The sequence below is a fragment of the Salvelinus sp. IW2-2015 genome, linkage group LG13 (genome assembly GCF_002910315.2).
Source record: "Salvelinus sp. IW2-2015 linkage group LG13, ASM291031v2, whole genome shotgun sequence".
Taxonomy (NCBI): domain Eukaryota; kingdom Metazoa; phylum Chordata; class Actinopteri; order Salmoniformes; family Salmonidae; genus Salvelinus; species Salvelinus sp. IW2-2015.
This window is the reverse complement of record NC_036853.1, coordinates 48,391,553-48,411,075: the sequence shown is the minus strand read 5'-3', so window position 1 is coordinate 48,411,075 and position 19,523 is coordinate 48,391,553. Positions and strand designations below refer to the sequence as shown.

The following is a 19,523-nucleotide window of genomic DNA, read 5'->3' as shown; positions in this document are numbered from 1 at the left end:
TTTTTAATAGGAAAATGACTCAAGTAAAGTCACCTGGTTCCGACTCAAGAAGGAACCGTGACGGCTCTTGATCCAGTGTCCTGATCCGGGGCAAGGGTTTGTGACCAGTCACCTCAGAGATCCAGTCTCTCCTACCAGCAACACCGGATATCAGCAGGTCCTCATGGACTGCAGACTGTAGACACAAATTGAACAGAAGAGCATTTAAAAGTTTATATATATTTCTATAAAACAAACTCTTTGCTGTACACACAGAAACATGACAAAATGTTTACCACAGTCAAGCCCATCCCTAACACTGTGATTCAAGTACCTAACAATATGACGCCATCGGAGTTTCTTATTTAAAAAAAATATATGTGTTGATTTGGTATTTTATTTATTTTTCAATTTTTTTGTAGTTTTACCCCTTTTTCTCCCCAATTTCYTGGTATCCAATTGGTAGTTACAGTCTTGTCTCATCGCTGCAAGTCCCGTACGGACTCGGGAGAGGCGAAGGTCGAGAGCCGTGCGTCCTCCGAAAGACAACCCAACCAAGCCGCACTGCTTCTCGACACAATGCCCGCATACCCGGAAACCAGCCACACCAATGTGTCGGAGGAAACACCGTACACCTGGCGACTGTGTCAGCGTCCATGCGCCCGGCCCGCCACAGGAGTCGCTAGAGAGCGATGGGACAAGGACAATACGGCCGGCCACACCCTCCCCTAATTGGGACTACGCTGGACCAAATGGGTCTCCCCGTCTTGGCCGGCTGCAACACAGCCTGCGCCACTCTGGAGCCCCCCCCAGCCCAGCGTTGAGGACACTTTCCCATCCACTGACCTCCACCAAATCGCCTCTGGTTGTGGCCTGCTCAGTGATGTTGTCCCCTGGGCCCTTGGCTGCATCCGTCTGGGTCTGGGAATCCAAGATGGTCGCCCAGTCTCCTCTATTAGCCTCCAGCCAACCACCTGCAGGAAGAGGTTAGAAAATATACTTTACAAACATGGTAGAGAACTCTACATATGGAGTTTTTTCAGTCAATTACCTGGTGAAGTTCATACATTATAATGTGTGTTTTTGTATGTAAACATAAGTTGTATTGAATTCATTTTATGAATTAAGAAAAAACAGCCAAGTGTATCACTACTCCCATTGAAGATCTATTACTGTATGTAGGCTATATTTATTTCTCCCTTACCTTGCTCCCCCATCTTTAGTCCACTCAGCAGATCAATGCTCTCTGGTCCGTCTTCTATTGTCTCCTCTTTGACCAGCAGCAGATCAGGCTTCCCATCCTCCATGTCTACTGACTGTANTATTTCTCCCTTACCTTGCTCCCCCATCTTTAGTCCACTCAGCAGATCAATGCTCTCTGGTCCGTCTTCTATTGTCTCCTCTTTGACCAGCAGCAGATCAMGCTTCCCATCCTCCATGTCTACTGACTGTAAGAGATACAGAGTGAGAGGATGTTGGATCAAGAAATCTGATATGAGCACCCTGCTATGGAGCATCTTCTGATTGGGTAATGAGGGATTGCTATGAGTACTATGCAAACATGTTAGTTGATTTGATCACTTGATACTATTTAATYGTTTGATAATTCAAAGGCATGGTTCCACACAAATGTAATCAAGACCTGGGCCCGTATCCACGAAGAGTCTCAGAGTAAAAGTGCTGATCGAGGATCAGGTCCTCACCTGTCTWTATAGTCTTATTCATTATGATTTAAAATGCAAAACTAATCCAAGATCAGCACTCCTACTCAGAGAGGCTTTGTGGATACGGGCCCTAATACCACAGTAGTTTACAATGGGCTCACCTCAGTGAGACTGTGTGTAGTCCTGTGCTGCTCAGCTGGTTCCTCTGTGAGTTCAGGGGGAGGTGTAGACTGGTTGTCCTCCATGACCATGGTCCCCTCAGGGTTACCCAGACCCTCCTCACACCCCTCCTTCATCAGCAGTAACTCTGGACCCTCCTCCTCTTGGAAGAGACAGGTGATACAGATCACACAGACATACACCCCCTCAGTGTTTACCCATCCCCACTACATTTGATTCCTATACTGTAGTTACTGATTGACTTAATCGTTGTTAAAGCCATCATGGTGGACATGATTGATTGATTTTATTTGTCAGTAAAAAAATAAAATTATATAAATTCTGCAAAAAAAGAAACATCCTCACTGTCAACTGTGTTAATTTTCAGCAAACTTAACATGTGTAAATACCACCTTAACAGCTGAGACAAACTGAACAAGTTCCACAGACTTGTGACTAACATAAATGGAATAATGTGTCTCTGAACAAAGGAGGGGGGGGGGTCAAAAGTAACTGTCAGTATCTGGTGTGGCCACCAGCTGCATTAAGTACTGCAGTGCATCTCCTCCTCATGGACTGAACCAGATTTGCCAGATCTTGCTGTGAGATGTTACCCCACTCTTCCCCCAAGGCACTTGCAAGTTCCCGGACATTTCTGGGGGAAATGGCCTTAGCTCTCACCCTCTGATCCAACAGGTCCCAGATGTTCATTAATTGTTTATGGTTCATTGAACAAGCATGGGAAACAGTGTTTAAACCCTTTACAATGAAGATCTGTGAAGTTATTTGGATTTTTACGAATTATCTTTAAAAGACAGGGTCCTGAAAAAGGGACGTTTCTTTTTTTGTTGAGTTTATATATACATACACACAGTACAAAGATGTTTTTTTATGGAAATATCACATTTACATAAGTATTCAGACTCTTTACTCAATACTTAGTTGAAGCACCTTTGGCAGCGATTACAGCCTTGAGTCTTCTTGGGTATGACGCTACAAGCTTGGCACACCTGTATTTGGGGAGTTTCTCCCATTCTTCTTTGCAGATCCTCTCAAGCTCTGTCAGGTTGGATGGGGAGTGTCGCTGCACAGCTATTTTTAGGTCTCTCCAGAGATGTTTGATCGGGATCAAGTCCGGGCTCTGGCTGGGCCACTCAAGGACGTTCAAAGACTTGTCCCGAAACCACTCCTGCGTTATCTTGGCTGTGTGCTTAGGGTTGTTGTCCTGTTGGAAGGTGAATCTTCGCCCCAGTCTGAGGCCCTGGAGCAGGTTTTCAAGGATATCTCTGTACTTTGCTCCGTTCATCTTTCCCTCGATCCTGACTAGTCTCCCAGTCCCTGCCGCTGAAAAACATCCCCACAGCATGATGGTGRTACCACCATGCTTCACCGTTGGGATGGTGCCAGGTTTCCTCCAGACGTGACGCTTGGCATTCAGGCCAAAGAGTTAAATCTTGGTTTCATCAGACCAGAGAATCTTGTTTCTCATGAGAGTCCTCCAAGCGGGCTGTCATGTGCCTGTTTTACTGAGGAGCGGCTTCCGTCTGGCCACTCTACCATAAAGGTCTGATTGGCAGAGATGGTTGTCGTTCTGAAATTATCTCTCATCTCCACAGAGGAACTCTGGAGCTCTGTTAGTGACCATCGGGTTCTTGGTCACTTCCCTGATTGCTCAGTTTGGCCGGGCYGCCAGCTCTAGGAAGAGTCTTGGTGGTTCCAAACTTTTTCTATGAAAGAATGATGGAGGACACTGTGTTCTTGGAACTTCAATGGTTGGTTTCCATGGCCCAGCAGCCGCACACAAGCCTAAGATCACCATGGGCAATGCCAAGTGTCGGCTGGAGTGGTGTAAAGCTCGCCGCCATTGGATTCTGGAGCAGCGGAAACACGTTCTCTGGAGTGATGAATCACGCTTCACCATCTGGCAGTCTGACGGACGAATCTGGATTTGGTGGATGCCAGGAGAACGCTACCTGCCCCAATGTATAGTGCCAACTGTAAAGTTTGGTGGAGGAGGAATAATGGTCTGGGGCTGTTTTTCATGGTTTGGGCTAGGCCCCTTAGTTCCAGTGAAGGGAAATATTAACGCTACAGCATTCAATGACATTCTAGACGATTATGCTTCCACCTCTTGTGGCAACTGTTTGGATAGGGCCCTTTCCTGTTTCAGCATGACAACGCCTGACTCTGCACAAAGCGAGGCCCATACAGAAATAGTTTGTTGAGATCGGTGTGGAAGAACTTGACTGGCCTGCTCAGAGCCCTGACCTGAACCCCATTGAACACCTATGGGATGAATTGGAATGCCAACTGCAAGCCAGGCCTAATCGCCCAACATCGGTGCCCGACCTCACTAATSCTCGTGGCTGAATGGAAGCAAGTRCCTGCAGCAATGTTCCAARATCTAGTGGAAAGCCTTCTCAGAATAYTGGAAGCTGTTATAGCTGCAAAGTGGAGACCAACTCCATATTAATGCCCATGATTGTGGAATGAGATGTTCGACCTTTGGTCATGCAGTGTAAGTCTCAACTAAAAATCTGCATGATGAACTACACTGTACAAAAATATAAAAGCAATATAAAGTGTTGGTCCTCTGTCATGAGCTGAAATTAAGGACCACAGAAATGTGCCATTTGCACAAAAAGCTTATTAACCTCAAATGAACTTTGAGCACAAATTTGTTTACATCCCTGTTAGTGAGCATTTCTCCTTTGCCAAGATAATCCATCCACCTGACAGGTGTGGCATTTTAAGAAGCTGATTAAACAGCATGATCATTACATAGGTGTACCTTGTGCTGGTGACAAAAGGACACTAAAATGTGCAGTTGTCACACAACACAATGCCACAGAGGCTGCACGTTTTGTGGGAGCATGCAATTGGCATGTTGACTGCAGGAATGTCCACCAGAGAATTGAATGTTCATTTCTCTACCATAAGCCGCAGCCAACATCGCTTTAGAGAATTTGGCAGTACGTCCAACTGTCCTCACAACCGCAGACCACGTGCCCAGGACCTCCYAATCTGGCTTATTAATCCGCGGCATCGTCCAGCCACACGGACAGCTAATGAAACTTTGGGTTTTCACAACCGAAGAACTTCTGCACAAACTGTCTCAGTGAAGCTCATCTGCGTGCTCGTCGTCCTCACCAGGGTCTTGACTTGACTGCAGTTCGACATCGTAACCGACTTCAGTGGGCAAATGCTCACCTTCGATGGCCACTGGCACGCTGGAGGTGTGCTCTTCACGGATGAATCCAGGTTTCAACTGTAACGGGCAGATGGCAGACAGCGTGTATGGTGTCGTGTGGGTGAGCGGTTTGCTGATGTCAACGTTATGAACAGAGTGCCCCATGGTGGCGGTGGGGTTATGGTATGGGCAGGCATAAGCTACGGACAACAAACACAATTGCATTTTATCAATGGCAATTTGAATGCACAAAGATACCGTGACGAGATCCTGAGGCCCATTGTCATGCCATTCATCCACCGCCATCACCTCATGTTTCATGTCGCAAGGATCTGTACACAATTCCTGGAAGCTGAAAATGTTCCAGTTCTTCCATGGCCAGCATACTCACCAGATGTGTCACCCATTGGGCATGTATGTTTGGGATGCTTTGGATCGACGTGTACGACAGCGTAATCCAATTCCCGCCAATACCCAGCAACTTCGCACAGCCATTGAAGAGGAGTGGGTCCACAGGCCACAATCAACAGCCTGATCAACTCTGCGAAGGAGATGTATCGCGCTGCATGAGGCAAATGGTGGTCACACCAGATACTGACTGGTTCTGATCCACGCAGCTAACCTTTTTTTTAAGGTATCTGATGCATATCTGTATTCCCAGTCATGTGAAATCCATATTTAACGCCTCATTTATTTAAATTGACAATATTAACTAACTATGTAAACATTTTGAAATTGTTGCATGTATATTTTTATTCAATGCTATTCTCATAAAGTGTCTTGGGGAACAAAATTAAGTAGTTGAATGGAAGTAATGAAATAGGCATTTCTGAACATCGTATAGCCTACACAGTACAAACACAATATGTAACAGTCGTTTTATGTCTGGATGCAAAAATATGCATTTAAATAGATTTCACCTGCGTTCTAACTAAACAAACTGGCATTTAATACATGGTTCCACTCAGTCATCTTGTCTAGAATGCAGGAAAATACAGGTCAGTTCAAGAGGATGCTATGTTAAAATGTAGTTCCCTTTATCTTATGTCGTTATAAATCACATAATATAATAATTGTATCTGAACAATAGTATAGCCTTAATTAATATGCTTGTACTGGACAGTGTTGATGAAATACGAACGCAATAATAGGRGGGTTGGATAAATGACCAGCTCTTGACACGCATCATTAATTCATTCTGAATCAAATGTATTTGATTTAATTCTTCATTAGTGTAACCACAATGTTCCGTTGAAATGACAGATGCACTCACAATTGGACACACCAACAGTAGGGAATCTTACTGATCTAATATATGAAATYGGGCTAATTTACCATCTGATGAAAAGGAAACTCCAAATGCATTAGCTAAAATGCTAATAAAATATGCTGCTAGTTAYCAGTGTATTGGTTAATGTAACAGTTAACCCCTGTAAGTCTATACCGTTGTTAGGGGAGGGTTCAAAGCTGACATATGGAATTGTTTTAAGATGGTCATACTATGGATAATTTAGCTATTTGATTCTGAATTTTGACYCCCCTTTAGGTATCAAAAKAATATACTCCTAGTCTTAWGGGTAAAAATAAAAGCTATGCATGAAGCCTCTAGTAATAAAAGTCCCACATACTCAACAGATACTTAGGAGACCTCATAAGCTGTCCTAACCAGTTAACCTCTAGAGTCAATGTCTGCGCCCCCGCGGAAATGTAATTAGCATAATAAAATGGATGAAACATTTCGGATAAAAGCAGCGAGTCTATTTAAATATAAAAACGTGGAAATTGAATGTCATGGTCAGTACACCTGCGTTTTCAGAATGCAACACGCTATTGTGAACTCTGCAGATTATTCAAATTAAATCATCAAGTCATTAATGCAATTTGATGGCTTTTATGTCAAAGTGATTAGAGGGACACTAGAGCGCTGAGTACCAGGCCATTAGCAACTTGACAGCCGTAAGCAAGTTTGATAGCCTACTAACACTCATCAGCACCGTTCATTTATAGAGCACAGTTTTGGAGTAGCCTAGATACCGTGACTCAACGGTCATGTGGAATTTGACTGCAATCCGCCGGTGTGGTGTTAATAAGAACACAATAACAGCCCTATGTACAGGCGTTATAACCTATACCGGTGAGGACATTCAGATGCATATTCAGCTGGTGCTGGTGGGAGAACCTCTTCTCACACTGGGGGAAGCTGTAGAATTTCTCTCTTTTTGTGGACCCTCTGGTGCCTCTTCAGGTTGCAAGCCTGGGCGAAGCGCATTTGACACTGGGTACAGCTGTAGGGTTTCTCTCCCGTGTGGACCCTCTGGTGAATCTCAACCTTCTGGGGGCTGCTGAAGCCTTTGTTACAGAACATGCAGAGGAACCGTTTCTCTTTACTATTGCCTGATGTGGCTCTCCCTCCCRGGGACTGGGATCTAGCACTGTCGTTTGAGTTCAATACCTGATCAAAAAGGACACGGACGTGTGAATCGGAAGGTGCCATAGTTGTGGACACWGAGTCGCGATCCCTAAGCGRGTGTAAAGGGGGGTGGGTTGCGAAGTTTGTATTTGTCTCTAAGCTTTCCCTGTAATCCCAGAAGTCACTGGTGTTGACCTGCGAGTGTCCTTCTCCTAAGTTAGACTCTGCATTCCATGTCAGAGGAACGTCGCCCTCCACTTTCACCTCATCTACAACCAGGCCCTCTCCTTTCTTATCTAGGCACCCTTCAGAATATACACTACTACTGTACTGGTTCCAGTCCCCCCTCATTGGATTAGTCTGTGRATCTAAYCCCACAGGCATGWCACCAGGAATCATCTCTGTCTCCGTAGCGTATGAACAGGACYGATCATTGCCAGTCAGTAACGAGTCACCTAAACCCCGATGGGACAGAACCYTCCTCGGGCTCGGGTTACTATAAAGTAAATACTTTGAGCGGGGAGCAGGAGGATAGCCCAGTTGCCTCAGCCCCGTTATAGTCTCTGTCTTGAGGACGGCGTTCGGCGTTCCACTGACCTCCGTGWTGCTGTGTCTGGTCCTGGGCAGTGCTGGGGTGGTGGTGGGGTCTTCTGTGGCTACAGGGTGCGCTCCAGTCTGGATGTCTCTGCTGTGCCGTYGGTCCTCTCCTTCAGACCTCTCCTGCTTCACCCCAGGACCTGCAGCCTCTGCATCTGTAGACTGACACAAGAAGAGYGGTGGTTATTACCGGTACATGAGTTGAATTGGATAACAATGTTGTTGGGAAGTCTAACAAGTTCCACTATGGCAGATACATMAAGATGTACATGTAAGCAAGTAAATAGCTGAGGGGAGCCTTCCTGAAATAAACYGGCCACATTAGATGCACTGTAATTTATATGTTACACTATGACACTAACCTCTATAACGATAACGTGCTGGGTTGAGGTTCCACTCCCCTCATCAACAGTGATTGGTTGGTCATCTCTCCATGTATTGTGTCTCGCTGGCTTCACAAAACTCCTGTGGCCTCCAGTGAGATGTCCTTCACCTGAGAGAGTGGTTGGGGGAAAATAGGTGCTTAGGTTAGGTACTGTGTTGTCAATGCTCAACACTATATTGTAAAGTATTTGACACGGTCTACAATTGGCAAGGATATATGGTAACACGTCACATGTAAGGTAACAAGTCACAAAACTATTCATAGATCGATTATGTTCCATTCATCATATTGTTTTCAATAAGTGATCGGAAATGCAGRAAATCAAGAATATGATATTGTGTCTTTGTGCAAGATTGCMAAGTAATCAGGGGAATTATTGAATACAATCCAAAAACTGACCAAGACCCAACTCTGGTTAACCATGCAGTGTGTGCTTAACACATGCGCAGAAGGGAACGGGCCTTGTGCAAAATGTACCTCTTGCCATTCCTCTGTATCGGTCGAGGATCTTGACACTATTGGGACGACTGGCAAGGACGCGCTCTCGTATTGTCCTCTCTGCGCGCTCCCGRGCCACCTTCAGTTCRWGTWGCTGTAGTTTCCTCCGCAATGCCCTGTTTTCTTTCTGGCTTTGAGTTATTTCCAAACGAAACACTGCATGGTCGTCGTCTACGAGTTTACAGATCTCTYCCACMGCTGCATTCGCTAGCACCTCCATAACGGAGGCTATTTGAGTGTGGAAAACCATTACGTTACAGTTAGCCATTCTTAGCGYCTAGATAGCTAGCATTACCTAGATAACATCTATCAACCAAGTCCTGTSTTCAACGCGAATTAAACACTACTCTGGGGTAAGTATGTGATATGTTCAGTTCCAGGGTGTTAATTAACGTCTAAATAACAAAACGCTAACGTTGAAACTGTTCCTGTGCACGATTCATTTCCGTTTARTACTTCTTTGTGTGAATTTCCGGCAGACAAGACGATGTGTTCCCCATTGCTGCCTTTCACAGGTCGGAATGCGGATTGCGCATTTTGGTCACAAAAAAGTTAAATATTAATGGACCAACCCTGTACCTATACACTATCCCCGAAAACCACCACCCATCCCATTACTTTGGCCCCAAGAGATCCTACATCAGTCCTGGGAGGATGGAACCCCTTCTCTCAAAACTCCCTGTAGATCTTCTGCACTAAAATCTCTCACGCCTTAATATTTCTCTGCTGCTGCAACTATCACATCTATCTTCTGTTATTTCTGCTCCATCAGTGCAATTGATCACCATGGCTATAAACGCAAGAAATCCAACCTTGGTAAAACTCCTCTCTGGATCTCTCTCTTCAGGCCTATTCACTGGGTGGCTCCCAGTCGAATCCCTCACCCTTGGGCTATTGAAGCGTTATGGGTTCTAGGTGCGCAACGATTAGCCGCTCAGATCAGAAAGAAGGCAGAGCGCACATTAAGCTTGAATAACTGGGCCTGCTTGGAGCATATGTGGTCACATTATTATAGGATGACTTGGGAGAATGATGATCCGCAATAGAGGCTGGCATTGCAGAGGTGGCACGTTTCACCAGCTCTGCTCTCCACATCACTCAAGTGTTGGTAGTCTGCGCTGGCCAAGTGATGGCTGCATTGGTCATGACGCAGACCCACCTCTGGCTCTCCATGACTTCCATCCAGGAGACAGAAAAGACTCCTTTGCTCAATGCACCCATCTCTGAAAAGGGCCTCTTCGGCGACACCATGAGAAAGACAATGCAGTCTCATGAAGTCAGGGTAGGAAAAGAAGCAGCTGCCTCTTTCCTGTGGTGCGTCGGCTCCCAAACAGCCGACCTCCGCCTTCTTCATGCCGGGTGAGAGCAGCAGCCCGTGGCCGAAAGCTAGGCGAGTAGCTCCAAGAAACTCCTAGCCCCCCTGTGGAAGCCCCGGTTGCCCCAACAGCGCCGCCGGCCCCCCAGCAGCCTTTCTTGAAGCCTAGATGGGTGAATGCACCAACCTGTCAGAACGCTCTCGGAAGCGCCACCGAACCTGATTGGCGGAAAAGTGACCTGAATAAAAACCTTTTCATAAAAGAGAGAAACAGACAACTTGTCTATTTCCCCATTGTGGACACTCCTATGTCTGATAAGGCTACTCAGGAAGAAAAAGCTCTTGTAACATAGTTTGCACTTAAATGCCCTCTCCTTGGTATGAATGCCCTCTCCTGGTGTTCCGTCAAATAGTTTGTGCTAGCGAATCGGTTCCCACACGTATGGCAAGCGTATGACTTGTCGCCATCCGTCCTAATGCTCGCCCTCCCACGTTGTGACCCAATGACACTGGAGGAGGTAGAAGCACGTGCCACCACCCTCAGGTGGTTCGTTTTTGAGCTCCCTCAAGCCATTGTTTGGGTGTTGTTGGGATTGTGTGCTGTTTTATAGGCTAGGTACCTTTCGTGGTGAACGCCCATCCTGGCCCATCTGTATTGGTGGCGTAACCCTGAGGTAACTGAGTAAGGCTAGATCCAGGACCAGGCTTTCTATGAATCCAGTCACCAGGCATTAGATGATATCCTGAGAGAGAAGACAGACTTCCTGTTAGACTCCCACCTCGCTCTGTGAAGGCTGAATACCAGGGTGACCTGCTCTCTATCTGCCCCAGGACCTGTTCATCCCTGCATTGAGACTGTGAAGATTAGGGTCTGGGCTGGCGACTGGATCTCTGACTGGAGGCTCTGTCTGACCACCAGGACTGAGGTTGTTCAGTCCAAAGGTTCTGGTGGAGTCTCTGTCCCACGCGGTTGGGTCCTGGTTCCGACTCGGGAAGGAAAYGCGATMGCTACTGATCCATGGTTCTGATCCGGGMCCAGGGTTTGTGACCAGCCAACTCAGAGGTCCTGTCTCTCCCACCAGTAACACTGGATACCAGCAGGTCTTCTTGAACTGCAGACTGCAAACAAATATTGTACAGAAAAGCATAAAGGTTTATAGAAGAAACTCCTTGCCGTACACAGAAACATTACTTTATAAATGTTAACCACAGTTAAGCCCATCTCTAACACTGTGATTCAGGTACCTAACAATGTGGAGCCATTGMAGTTTATTATTTAAAAATATCCATATGTGTTGATTCAACAATGAAGTATAATGTTTTGATTAGACTGAGATAAGGGAAACTCAGTCCCTGCAATGATACAAAAATAACCAAGTCAGTCAGCACAGAGTCAATTTTGTATTTAATMTKATTAAAATGGTCATACCCTCACATAGTGAAGTACAGAACGTTTACTGCACAAAACGATACGTGGCAAGTAGAATAACTTTTCTCACTGTGGTAACACTCTACCTTTTCTGTAAATCTGCCACCCTTGCTTTGATAAAAATAATATTTTAGAATACTTTGGAAAAGGTTCATTACATTAAAAAGGCTTCACTATTTTATGTCAAGTAAACATGAATTAAGGCACTATCTTACTACAAAACACCAGCATCAACCTAAAGGGAATTAGTTGTCGCTCTTCATCAGTGAAGCATTTTTACAGATACCATCACACCAACCATCACCATATCATCTACTCTGCCTCATCATACTCATTATTTTCTCAGTTCCCTAAACATCCAAAACCAACAGAATTAACTACAAACTAACTAGCACTGTTACATGTCACTATACATGGGCCATGTGCATTTTCTGCTGGTGTATCCTGAGAGCGCTCCTTTCTGAGAACCTCTTCCCACAGTGTGTACAGGCGAACAGTCTCTCCCATGTGCATCTTCAGGTGCATCTTCAGCTGGTGCTTGTGGGAGAACCTCTTRTCACACTGGGGGCAGCTGTAGGATTTCTCCCCTGTGTGGACCCTCTGGTGCCTCTTCAGCTTGGACGAGTGGGAGAAACTGGCCCCGGCACAGGTGGCAGGCGAACGGTTTCTCCTCCGTGTGAATCTTCTGGTGGATCTCCACCTGTTTGGGGAAACTGAAGGCTTTCCCACAGAATGAACATGGGAAGCGCTTCTCTTTGCCACAGGATCTACRGATAGCGTTACTACTACTGTCATTTGTAAATGGGCTGGTGCTGCCATTTAGTGTTGAGGCACTGGCACTGTCTGAGGTCTGGTTTAACAGGAGACTGTGAGGAGGATGAAGGCCAGGGAGTGTCTGTGTTGTGGCAGGGTCCATGTTCCAGTTGATAGATCCTATAGAAGGCAGGCTGAAGGCAGCACCTCTTAGGGTGTTAACCTGAGGCGCCATCAGTCTTWKTGAATCACAACTATAGGAGCAGGACAGAGCATCGCTAGCCGAGTCTGTCTCTGTTCYTTCCTGCTGCATACGAACCTGGCCTCTCCGTCAGCGCAGACCAAATCTACGCCTCGCACTGGTCTCATCCTTTCTCTTGTCATGGAGACTAAATTTGGTTGTTGTTTTGTGTTCAACTGTCTGTTTCTGGTTGTGYTTAACAGTGTTCTTCCCCAGCCCAGAGTTGAAGARGCTGTCCCATCCACTGACCTCCACTATTTTGTCTCTGGTCCTGGCCTGSTCAGTGATGTTGTCCCATGGGCCCTTGGCTGCACCGGTCTGGGTCTGGGAATCCAAAATGGCCACCCAGTCTCCTCTGTTAGCCTCCAGCCATCCACCTGCAGGAAGATTTTAGACTTTAAAAGCATTGCAGAGAAAACTCTACATATGTATTTTTTGTAAATGAACTGCTCTAGTTCATACATTGTGTTTTTGTAAGTAAACATAAGTTGCTGTAGGCTACATGTATTTCTCCCTTACCTTGCTCCCCCATCTTTAGTCTACTCAGCAGATCAATGCTCTCTGGTCCGTCTTCTATTGTCTCCTCWTTGACCAGCAYCAGATCAGGCTTCCCATCCTCCATGTCTACTGACTGTAAGAGATACAGAGTGAGAGGATGTTGGATCAAGAAATCTGATATGAGCACCCTGCTATGGAGCATCTTCTGATTGAGGGATTGCTATSAGTACTATACACTATTTAATTGTTTGATAATTCAAAGGCATTGTCCCACACTTAAMACCAAATTAATCCAAGACCTGGGCCCYTATCCACAAAGAGTCTCAAGTCCCCACCTTTCTACATGGTCTTATTTATTGTTATCTGAAAGGGAAAACTGATCCTAGATCAGCACTCCTACTTTGGAGAGACTTTGTGGATACGGGCACTAACCTAATACCATACAGACAGTAGTTCAGTGGGCTCACCTCAGTGAGACTGTGTGGTCCTGTGCTACTCAGCTGGTTCCTCTGTGGGTTCAGGAGGAGGTGTAGTCTGGTTTTCCTCCATGACCATGGTTCCCCAGACCGTCCGCAAACCCCTCCTCCACCAGCAGCACCTCTGGACCCTCCTCTTCCTGGAAAAGACAGGTGATACAGATTACAGACATACACTCCCTCAGGTACATACACACAGATAATAAACACACTTTCAACATYGTGTTTAACCATCCCCACTACATGAGTCCTGTACTGTAGTTACAGAATTACATCATTGTTGTTAAACCCATCATGGTGGACAAATATGTTGAGGGTAAAGATGTGTCAGCTACGATAAGTCAAGTCATCATCAGACAAACCTGACTAAACTATTTTGACGTGTACAGTAGGTGTTTGTTAGTGCGTGGGTATGTGTAGTTATATTTATTAAGTGTATATTGGTTATAAAGCGTGAGATCAGATGTGATGTATATTAAAGAGAGTCGATGTATATTAAAGTCTTAAAATGAAAAGTTCAATTTTGTGTTTATTAAACATGAACAAGTTTTAAAACCACACAAACTGCATACATTMTCTCATTAAAAGTGTCTTGGTAAAYATTCAGTAGTGTAATGAAATAAGCATTTGTGAACATCATATAGCCTYCACAGTACAAACAAAATATGTAAGACTTTTTAGGCTTATATACGCCTTATAAATCACACAATGTCTGGATGCTAAATTTTACCCAGGAATATTCAACACTAAAWWCTGTTACTCATTATTCCAAATGCATCTGTGGATCTTTTCTACTAACAACCAATGAAAATTAATCTTTGTCTTTAATGCAGGGTTTGTCTAAACGTCAAAAGCGATCAAGTGGAATGTTTACTTTCTATGTTATAGTGGAATGATTTTTCTGCTGGTGTATCCTGAGGTAGCTCCTTTCTGAGAACCTCTTCCTGCAGTATGTACAGGCGAACGGCCTCTCTCCCGTGTGGACCTTCAGGTGCATCTTCAGGTTGCCAGACTGGGCGAAACGCATGTGACACTGGGGGCAGCTGTAGGGTTTCTCCCCTGTGTGGACCCTCTGGTGCCTCTTCAAGTTGCCAGCCTCAGCGAATCGCATGTGACACTGAGTACAGCTGAAGGGTTTCTCCCCTGTGTGGACCCTCTGGTGGATCTCCACCTTCTGGAGGCAGCTGAAGCCTTTGTTACAGAACATGCAGAGGAACCGTTTCACTTTACTACCGCCTGATGTTGGTCCCCCTCCCTGAGCCTTGGCCTTTTGAACCTTTGAGTTCAATACCTGATCGGAAGGCCCCATAGARGTGGACACTGGTTCGTGATCCCTGAGTGTGTGTAAAGGGGAGTGGGTCGTGACATCTGGATTTGTCTCTAAGCTTTCCCTGTAATCTAAGAAATCTCTGCCTTGTGAATGTCCTTCTCCTACGTGAGTCTCATTCCATATCAGAGGAGCATCGCCCTCCACTTTCACAGTCACCTCATCTACGGCAATAACCTCCTCTTTCTTATCTAGAGGCCCTTCAGAGTATAGACTACTACTGTACTGGTTCCAGTCCCCTCTAGACAGATTAGTCTGTGTCTCTAAACCCAAGGTCATTTTGCCAGGGTCCATCTCTGTAGTGTAAGAACAAGACGGATAATTGACAGTCTCTAACGCGTCAACTGAGTCCTGATGGGAATGAACCGTCCTCGGGCTACCATAAAGAAAATACTCTGAGCCGGAAGCAGGAGGACAGCCCAGTCTTTCTGGGTCTGATCTGTGGTCCGATCCTGTGTGTAACAGCCTTCGTGATACAGTTAAAGTCTCGGTGTCTGTCTCTGACTTGAGGACGGCCTTCGGTGTTCCACTGACCTCCGTAATGCTGCGTRGGGGCTGGGGCGTGGTGGCGAGGTCGRCCATAGCTACAGGGGGTGCCATTCCAGCCGCTGCTCCAGTCTGGATGTCTCTGCTGTGTTGTGGGTCGTCTCCTTCAGTCCTCTCCTGCTTGACCAGAGACGATCCTCCAGGACCTGCAGCCTCTGCATCTGCAGACTGACAAAAGAAGAGATTAGGTTATCGGTACATGAGTTTAATTGGATAATAATCAGGGAAGATTATAACAATGTCGTCAGGAAGTCACACGAGCTCCCATATGGCAGATAAATAAGGATGACCATGTAAGCAAATGAATGGCTATGGGGAGCCTTTCTGAAATAAACGAGCCACATTTGATGTACTTTCGTTTTGAATGTTACACTATGACACTGACCTCTATCACAATAACATGTTGGGTTGAGGTTCCACTCCCCTCATCTATAGCTATGGGTTGGTCATCTCTCCACACATTGGGTCCCGCTGGCTTCACAATGCTCCTGTGGCCTACAGTGAGATGTCCTTCACCTAAGAGAGTAATTAGGGGAAAAGTGGTGGTTAAGTACTGCCAATGCTCAATGTCTACAATTGGCAAGGATGTAAGGTAACACTTCTCAAATTATTGAAATACCATTTATTGATCAATGTATTGTGTTCCATGRATCACATTATTTTCATTGAGTAGATAATAGGAAATTCAGTAAATCAATATTCTGGTTAGAATATGATAGTGTCTTTGCACAAGTGCTTGCTATCCAAAAACGGACCWAGACCCAATTCTGGTTAACACATCTGCAGAAGGTAACGGAGCTATTAAATGAACGGCGACAGGTCGCGCAAACTCAGCCTTCTGGAAAATGTACCTCTTGCCATTCCTCTGTATCGATCGACGAACTTGACACTACTGGGACGACTGGCGGGGACGCGCTCTCGTATTGTCCTCTCTGCGCGCTCCCGTGCCACCTTCCAGTCCATTAGTTGTAGTTTCCTCCGCAACCCCCTGTTTTCTTTCTGGCTTTGAGAAATTTCCAAACGAAACACGTTATAGTCGTCGTCTACGAGTTTACAGATCTCTGCCACGGCTGCATTCGCTAGCACCTCCATAATGGAGGCTATTTGAGTGTGAAAAACCATACAGTTAGCCATTGTTAGCAACTAGCTAGCGTTACGTAGGTCTATCAACCAAGTCCTGTCTTCAGCGCGAATTAAAGACCACCTGCGATAATTATGTGATGCTGTGCAGTTAAAATAGTCATATTTTGAGTTKCATTATGTTAATAAACGTCTAAATAACAACAAAAACGCTAACGTGGAAATGAGGAAAAAATGCCAAATTACTGTTCACTTCCGTTTTCTACTTCTTCTTTGGTATCATKGTTTTTATGCATGCCGCCACCTACTGTGTGATCGATCACGTTACATTTTGTGATACAAAAATAAAAAACTGGGAAAAGGGAGGGGGAAAAAACACCAACTAACCCTACACCTATATACCACTATTTCATTAAACAAATAAAAAATCACCTCACAATTCCACAACTWTAATGGTTTGGGAGAATGGGACTCTTTCGTTCAACAGACCTTGTAACTCTTCTCCAGTAAAACCTGGTAAACCCAAGTACTTAGCAGTTGCCACCACAACATATATTTTCTGTGATTTACGTTCCATTTCTGTGGTACAGTTGATAACCATGTCAATGAATGCTAAGAAGCCAACCTTACTGAAGCACAAATTCATATCACTCTGTATTGGCCAAGGCCCTTGATCCTTCATCCTCTGCTCTCCCTGGCAACCTCAACCTGTCTCTTGCAACAGGCACTTCTGATCCCCAGCAATATGGGCACCCCCACTTTTCAACCTATACTACATATTCCTTTGTCCCTTGCCCTCCTGCACACATTTCCATTTTGGAATCTCACCCCTAAACACTGCTGCAACATGACCATAAGCTTGGCATCTGAAACACCTTAGTGGGTTTGGCGCAAAAGCTCTCACGGGATAACCGACATATCCCAACATGACTATCAGGAAAAGACTGCTTCAAATCTGGGCTGGGCCCAAATCATCCTTTGCATGACCATCGGGGCGAAGCTTGGACTCGGAGGTCTTCACACCTGCCACCAGAGGTAATTCATCTTCACTCTTGTCAGGTAAAATTCCTGAGCCATCAGACAGCAGAATACGGTTTATACTTGGCACCATTCTTCCTCAACACACATCTTCCCATTGCACTTCTCTCCTACTTATTCCTTGCGGTCCATAACCACGTCTCTCTGTTTACGACGCTCATGCCGCGCCATCATCCGCTGTACTGCTTGCAGCATACACACTGATGGCCTTTGTCCAATACCCACCTTCTGTTCCTTAGCCCAATCTATCTCTGGCCTCTCCATGCTCCCAAAACTTGCAACAGTTGTCAGTCAGGTTTCCRCCTCGTCATCCATCTTAACTTCTTCTGTGGTTTTAATGGCGGATTACATCCCAAAAAGGTGTATTGACGCCAACAACTGGACGGGGTTGAAAAAACAATGTAAATAGTAAATTCATACGTGGTGTAGACAAACTTAATCTACACAACTAAAAATATAAAATTTACAATACTCCCAATTCTTCTGTCCTTCAAAGCTCCATATCTCCRMTAGGCTCTGGGGCCTAAGCGGGTGGTARGGCTCGTGACAATACTCCATGCAACTCTTCCGCTGAGAGGTCTTCTAGACCCAGGAACCAAAAAACAAGTCTGTGTCATGTGAGCATACCGCATARATAGATGCTCAACTGAGGGACTTAGTAATACATTTAAAAAACTCTTACCCCAGGACACTTCACAGGATGATAATAAAATAATCAGCTAAAGAATCGTTCCCCTGCATACATCTCAAGTCACAATTTCTCCCTGTTGTGGACACTCCTATGTCTGATAAGGTAACTCAGAAAGGAGAAGCTCTTCTAACACAGCTTACACTTGAAGGGCCTCTCCTTGATGTGAACGGTCTGGTGCTTTGTCACAGTTCACTTTAGAAAAGTGCTTCCCACACGTGGGGCAGGTGTAAGGCTTGTCTGCGTGCGTCCTAAAGCTCGCCCTCGCACGTTGTGACCCAATGACAGCAGAGGAGGTAGAAGCAGGAGCCACCACAGTAACTAAGAAGGTTAGTCTTTTAGCTCCCTCTTGCCATTGTTTGGGTGTTGTTGGGATTGTGTGTTGTGTTATAGGCTAGGTACCTCTCGTGGTGAACACCCACCCTGACCCTGTCTGTATTGGTGGGGTAACCATGAGGTAACTGAGAAAGGCTAGACCCAGGTCCAGGCCTTCTATGAATCCAGTCACCAGGCATTAGACAAGATCCTGAAGGAGAAGACAGACTTGCTGAAAGACTCCCACCAGGGTAGTCTCCCACCACTCTGTGTGAAGTCTGAAGCCCAGGGTGACCTGCTATGTTCATCATGGATACTGTGGTGTTTGTTTGTTCATATAACAGGAACAGGAGGGTCTATTTCTAGCGAACTGTTACTGTAGGACCTAAGCCTTCAGAGGGACCAACAATCTTCCAATAGCCTACATGGTATCTTCTGTAGTCGGACCATTCAAGTTATAGCGAAGGAAGAGCCATGCATTTTGGTGACATAATGAATGAATCAAACAGCCCTAGCCACGCTTCGGGCTGCCACTTACACAGAGACAGAACCAGCAGACACAAATGTAACACACAGCAGAAAATAATGCGACCAGCAAAACAAAAACCACTGTTTACACAACCTACGGTAGCCTAACACCACTATCACACCATCACCAACAGCGACAACAATAGTGACACATCAAAGGTGACAGGCTCGTGGTGCTGAAAGGACAGCGACCATAATACATGCACACTCCATGGCTGAAAGAGAGCGCCGTTTTGGTCAAACACATCGATACGGCAGACAGACAGCATCAAATAGTGTTAAAGAATAAGCAGCCATTCACAAAAACATTCAAATCAATCTATATATTCTCTGAAGGCTTAGAAGGCCCTCAAGATTCCCAGGATGACATGCTCTGCTTATCATGGACACTGTGGTGTTTGTATCAT

General features: G+C 45.5%; 3 protein-coding genes across 3 annotated transcripts in view; 1 reads left to right on the top strand and 2 right to left on the bottom strand.

The window, feature by feature from the left end:
- The window catches only part of LOC111971708 (uncharacterized), an 89,601-nt gene that overhangs the window by 33,084 nt on the left and 36,994 nt on the right, over positions 1-19,523 (top strand). The gene's annotated exons all lie outside the window — the stretch shown is intronic.
- On the bottom strand, positions 20-9,801 carry LOC111971768 (uncharacterized). The gene is made up of 7 exons (XM_070446330.1): positions 8,862-9,801; positions 8,362-8,492; positions 8,000-8,161; positions 1,805-1,963; positions 1,184-1,295; positions 826-953; positions 20-175 (listed from the first exon to the last, which is right to left on the bottom strand). The coding sequence occupies exons 1-7, from the start codon at positions 9,148-9,150 to the stop codon at positions 20-22; spliced, it is 1,137 nt and encodes a 378-aa protein (XP_070302431.1). The 5' UTR covers positions 9,151-9,801.
- On the bottom strand, positions 14,101-16,860 carry LOC112081211 (uncharacterized). The gene is made up of 3 exons (XM_024147438.2): positions 16,319-16,860; positions 15,853-15,983; positions 14,101-15,635 (listed from the first exon to the last, which is right to left on the bottom strand). Exons 1-3 carry the CDS (start codon positions 16,599-16,601, stop codon positions 14,472-14,474), a joined length of 1,578 nt encoding a protein of 525 aa, XP_024003206.2. The 5' UTR covers positions 16,602-16,860; the 3' UTR covers positions 14,101-14,471.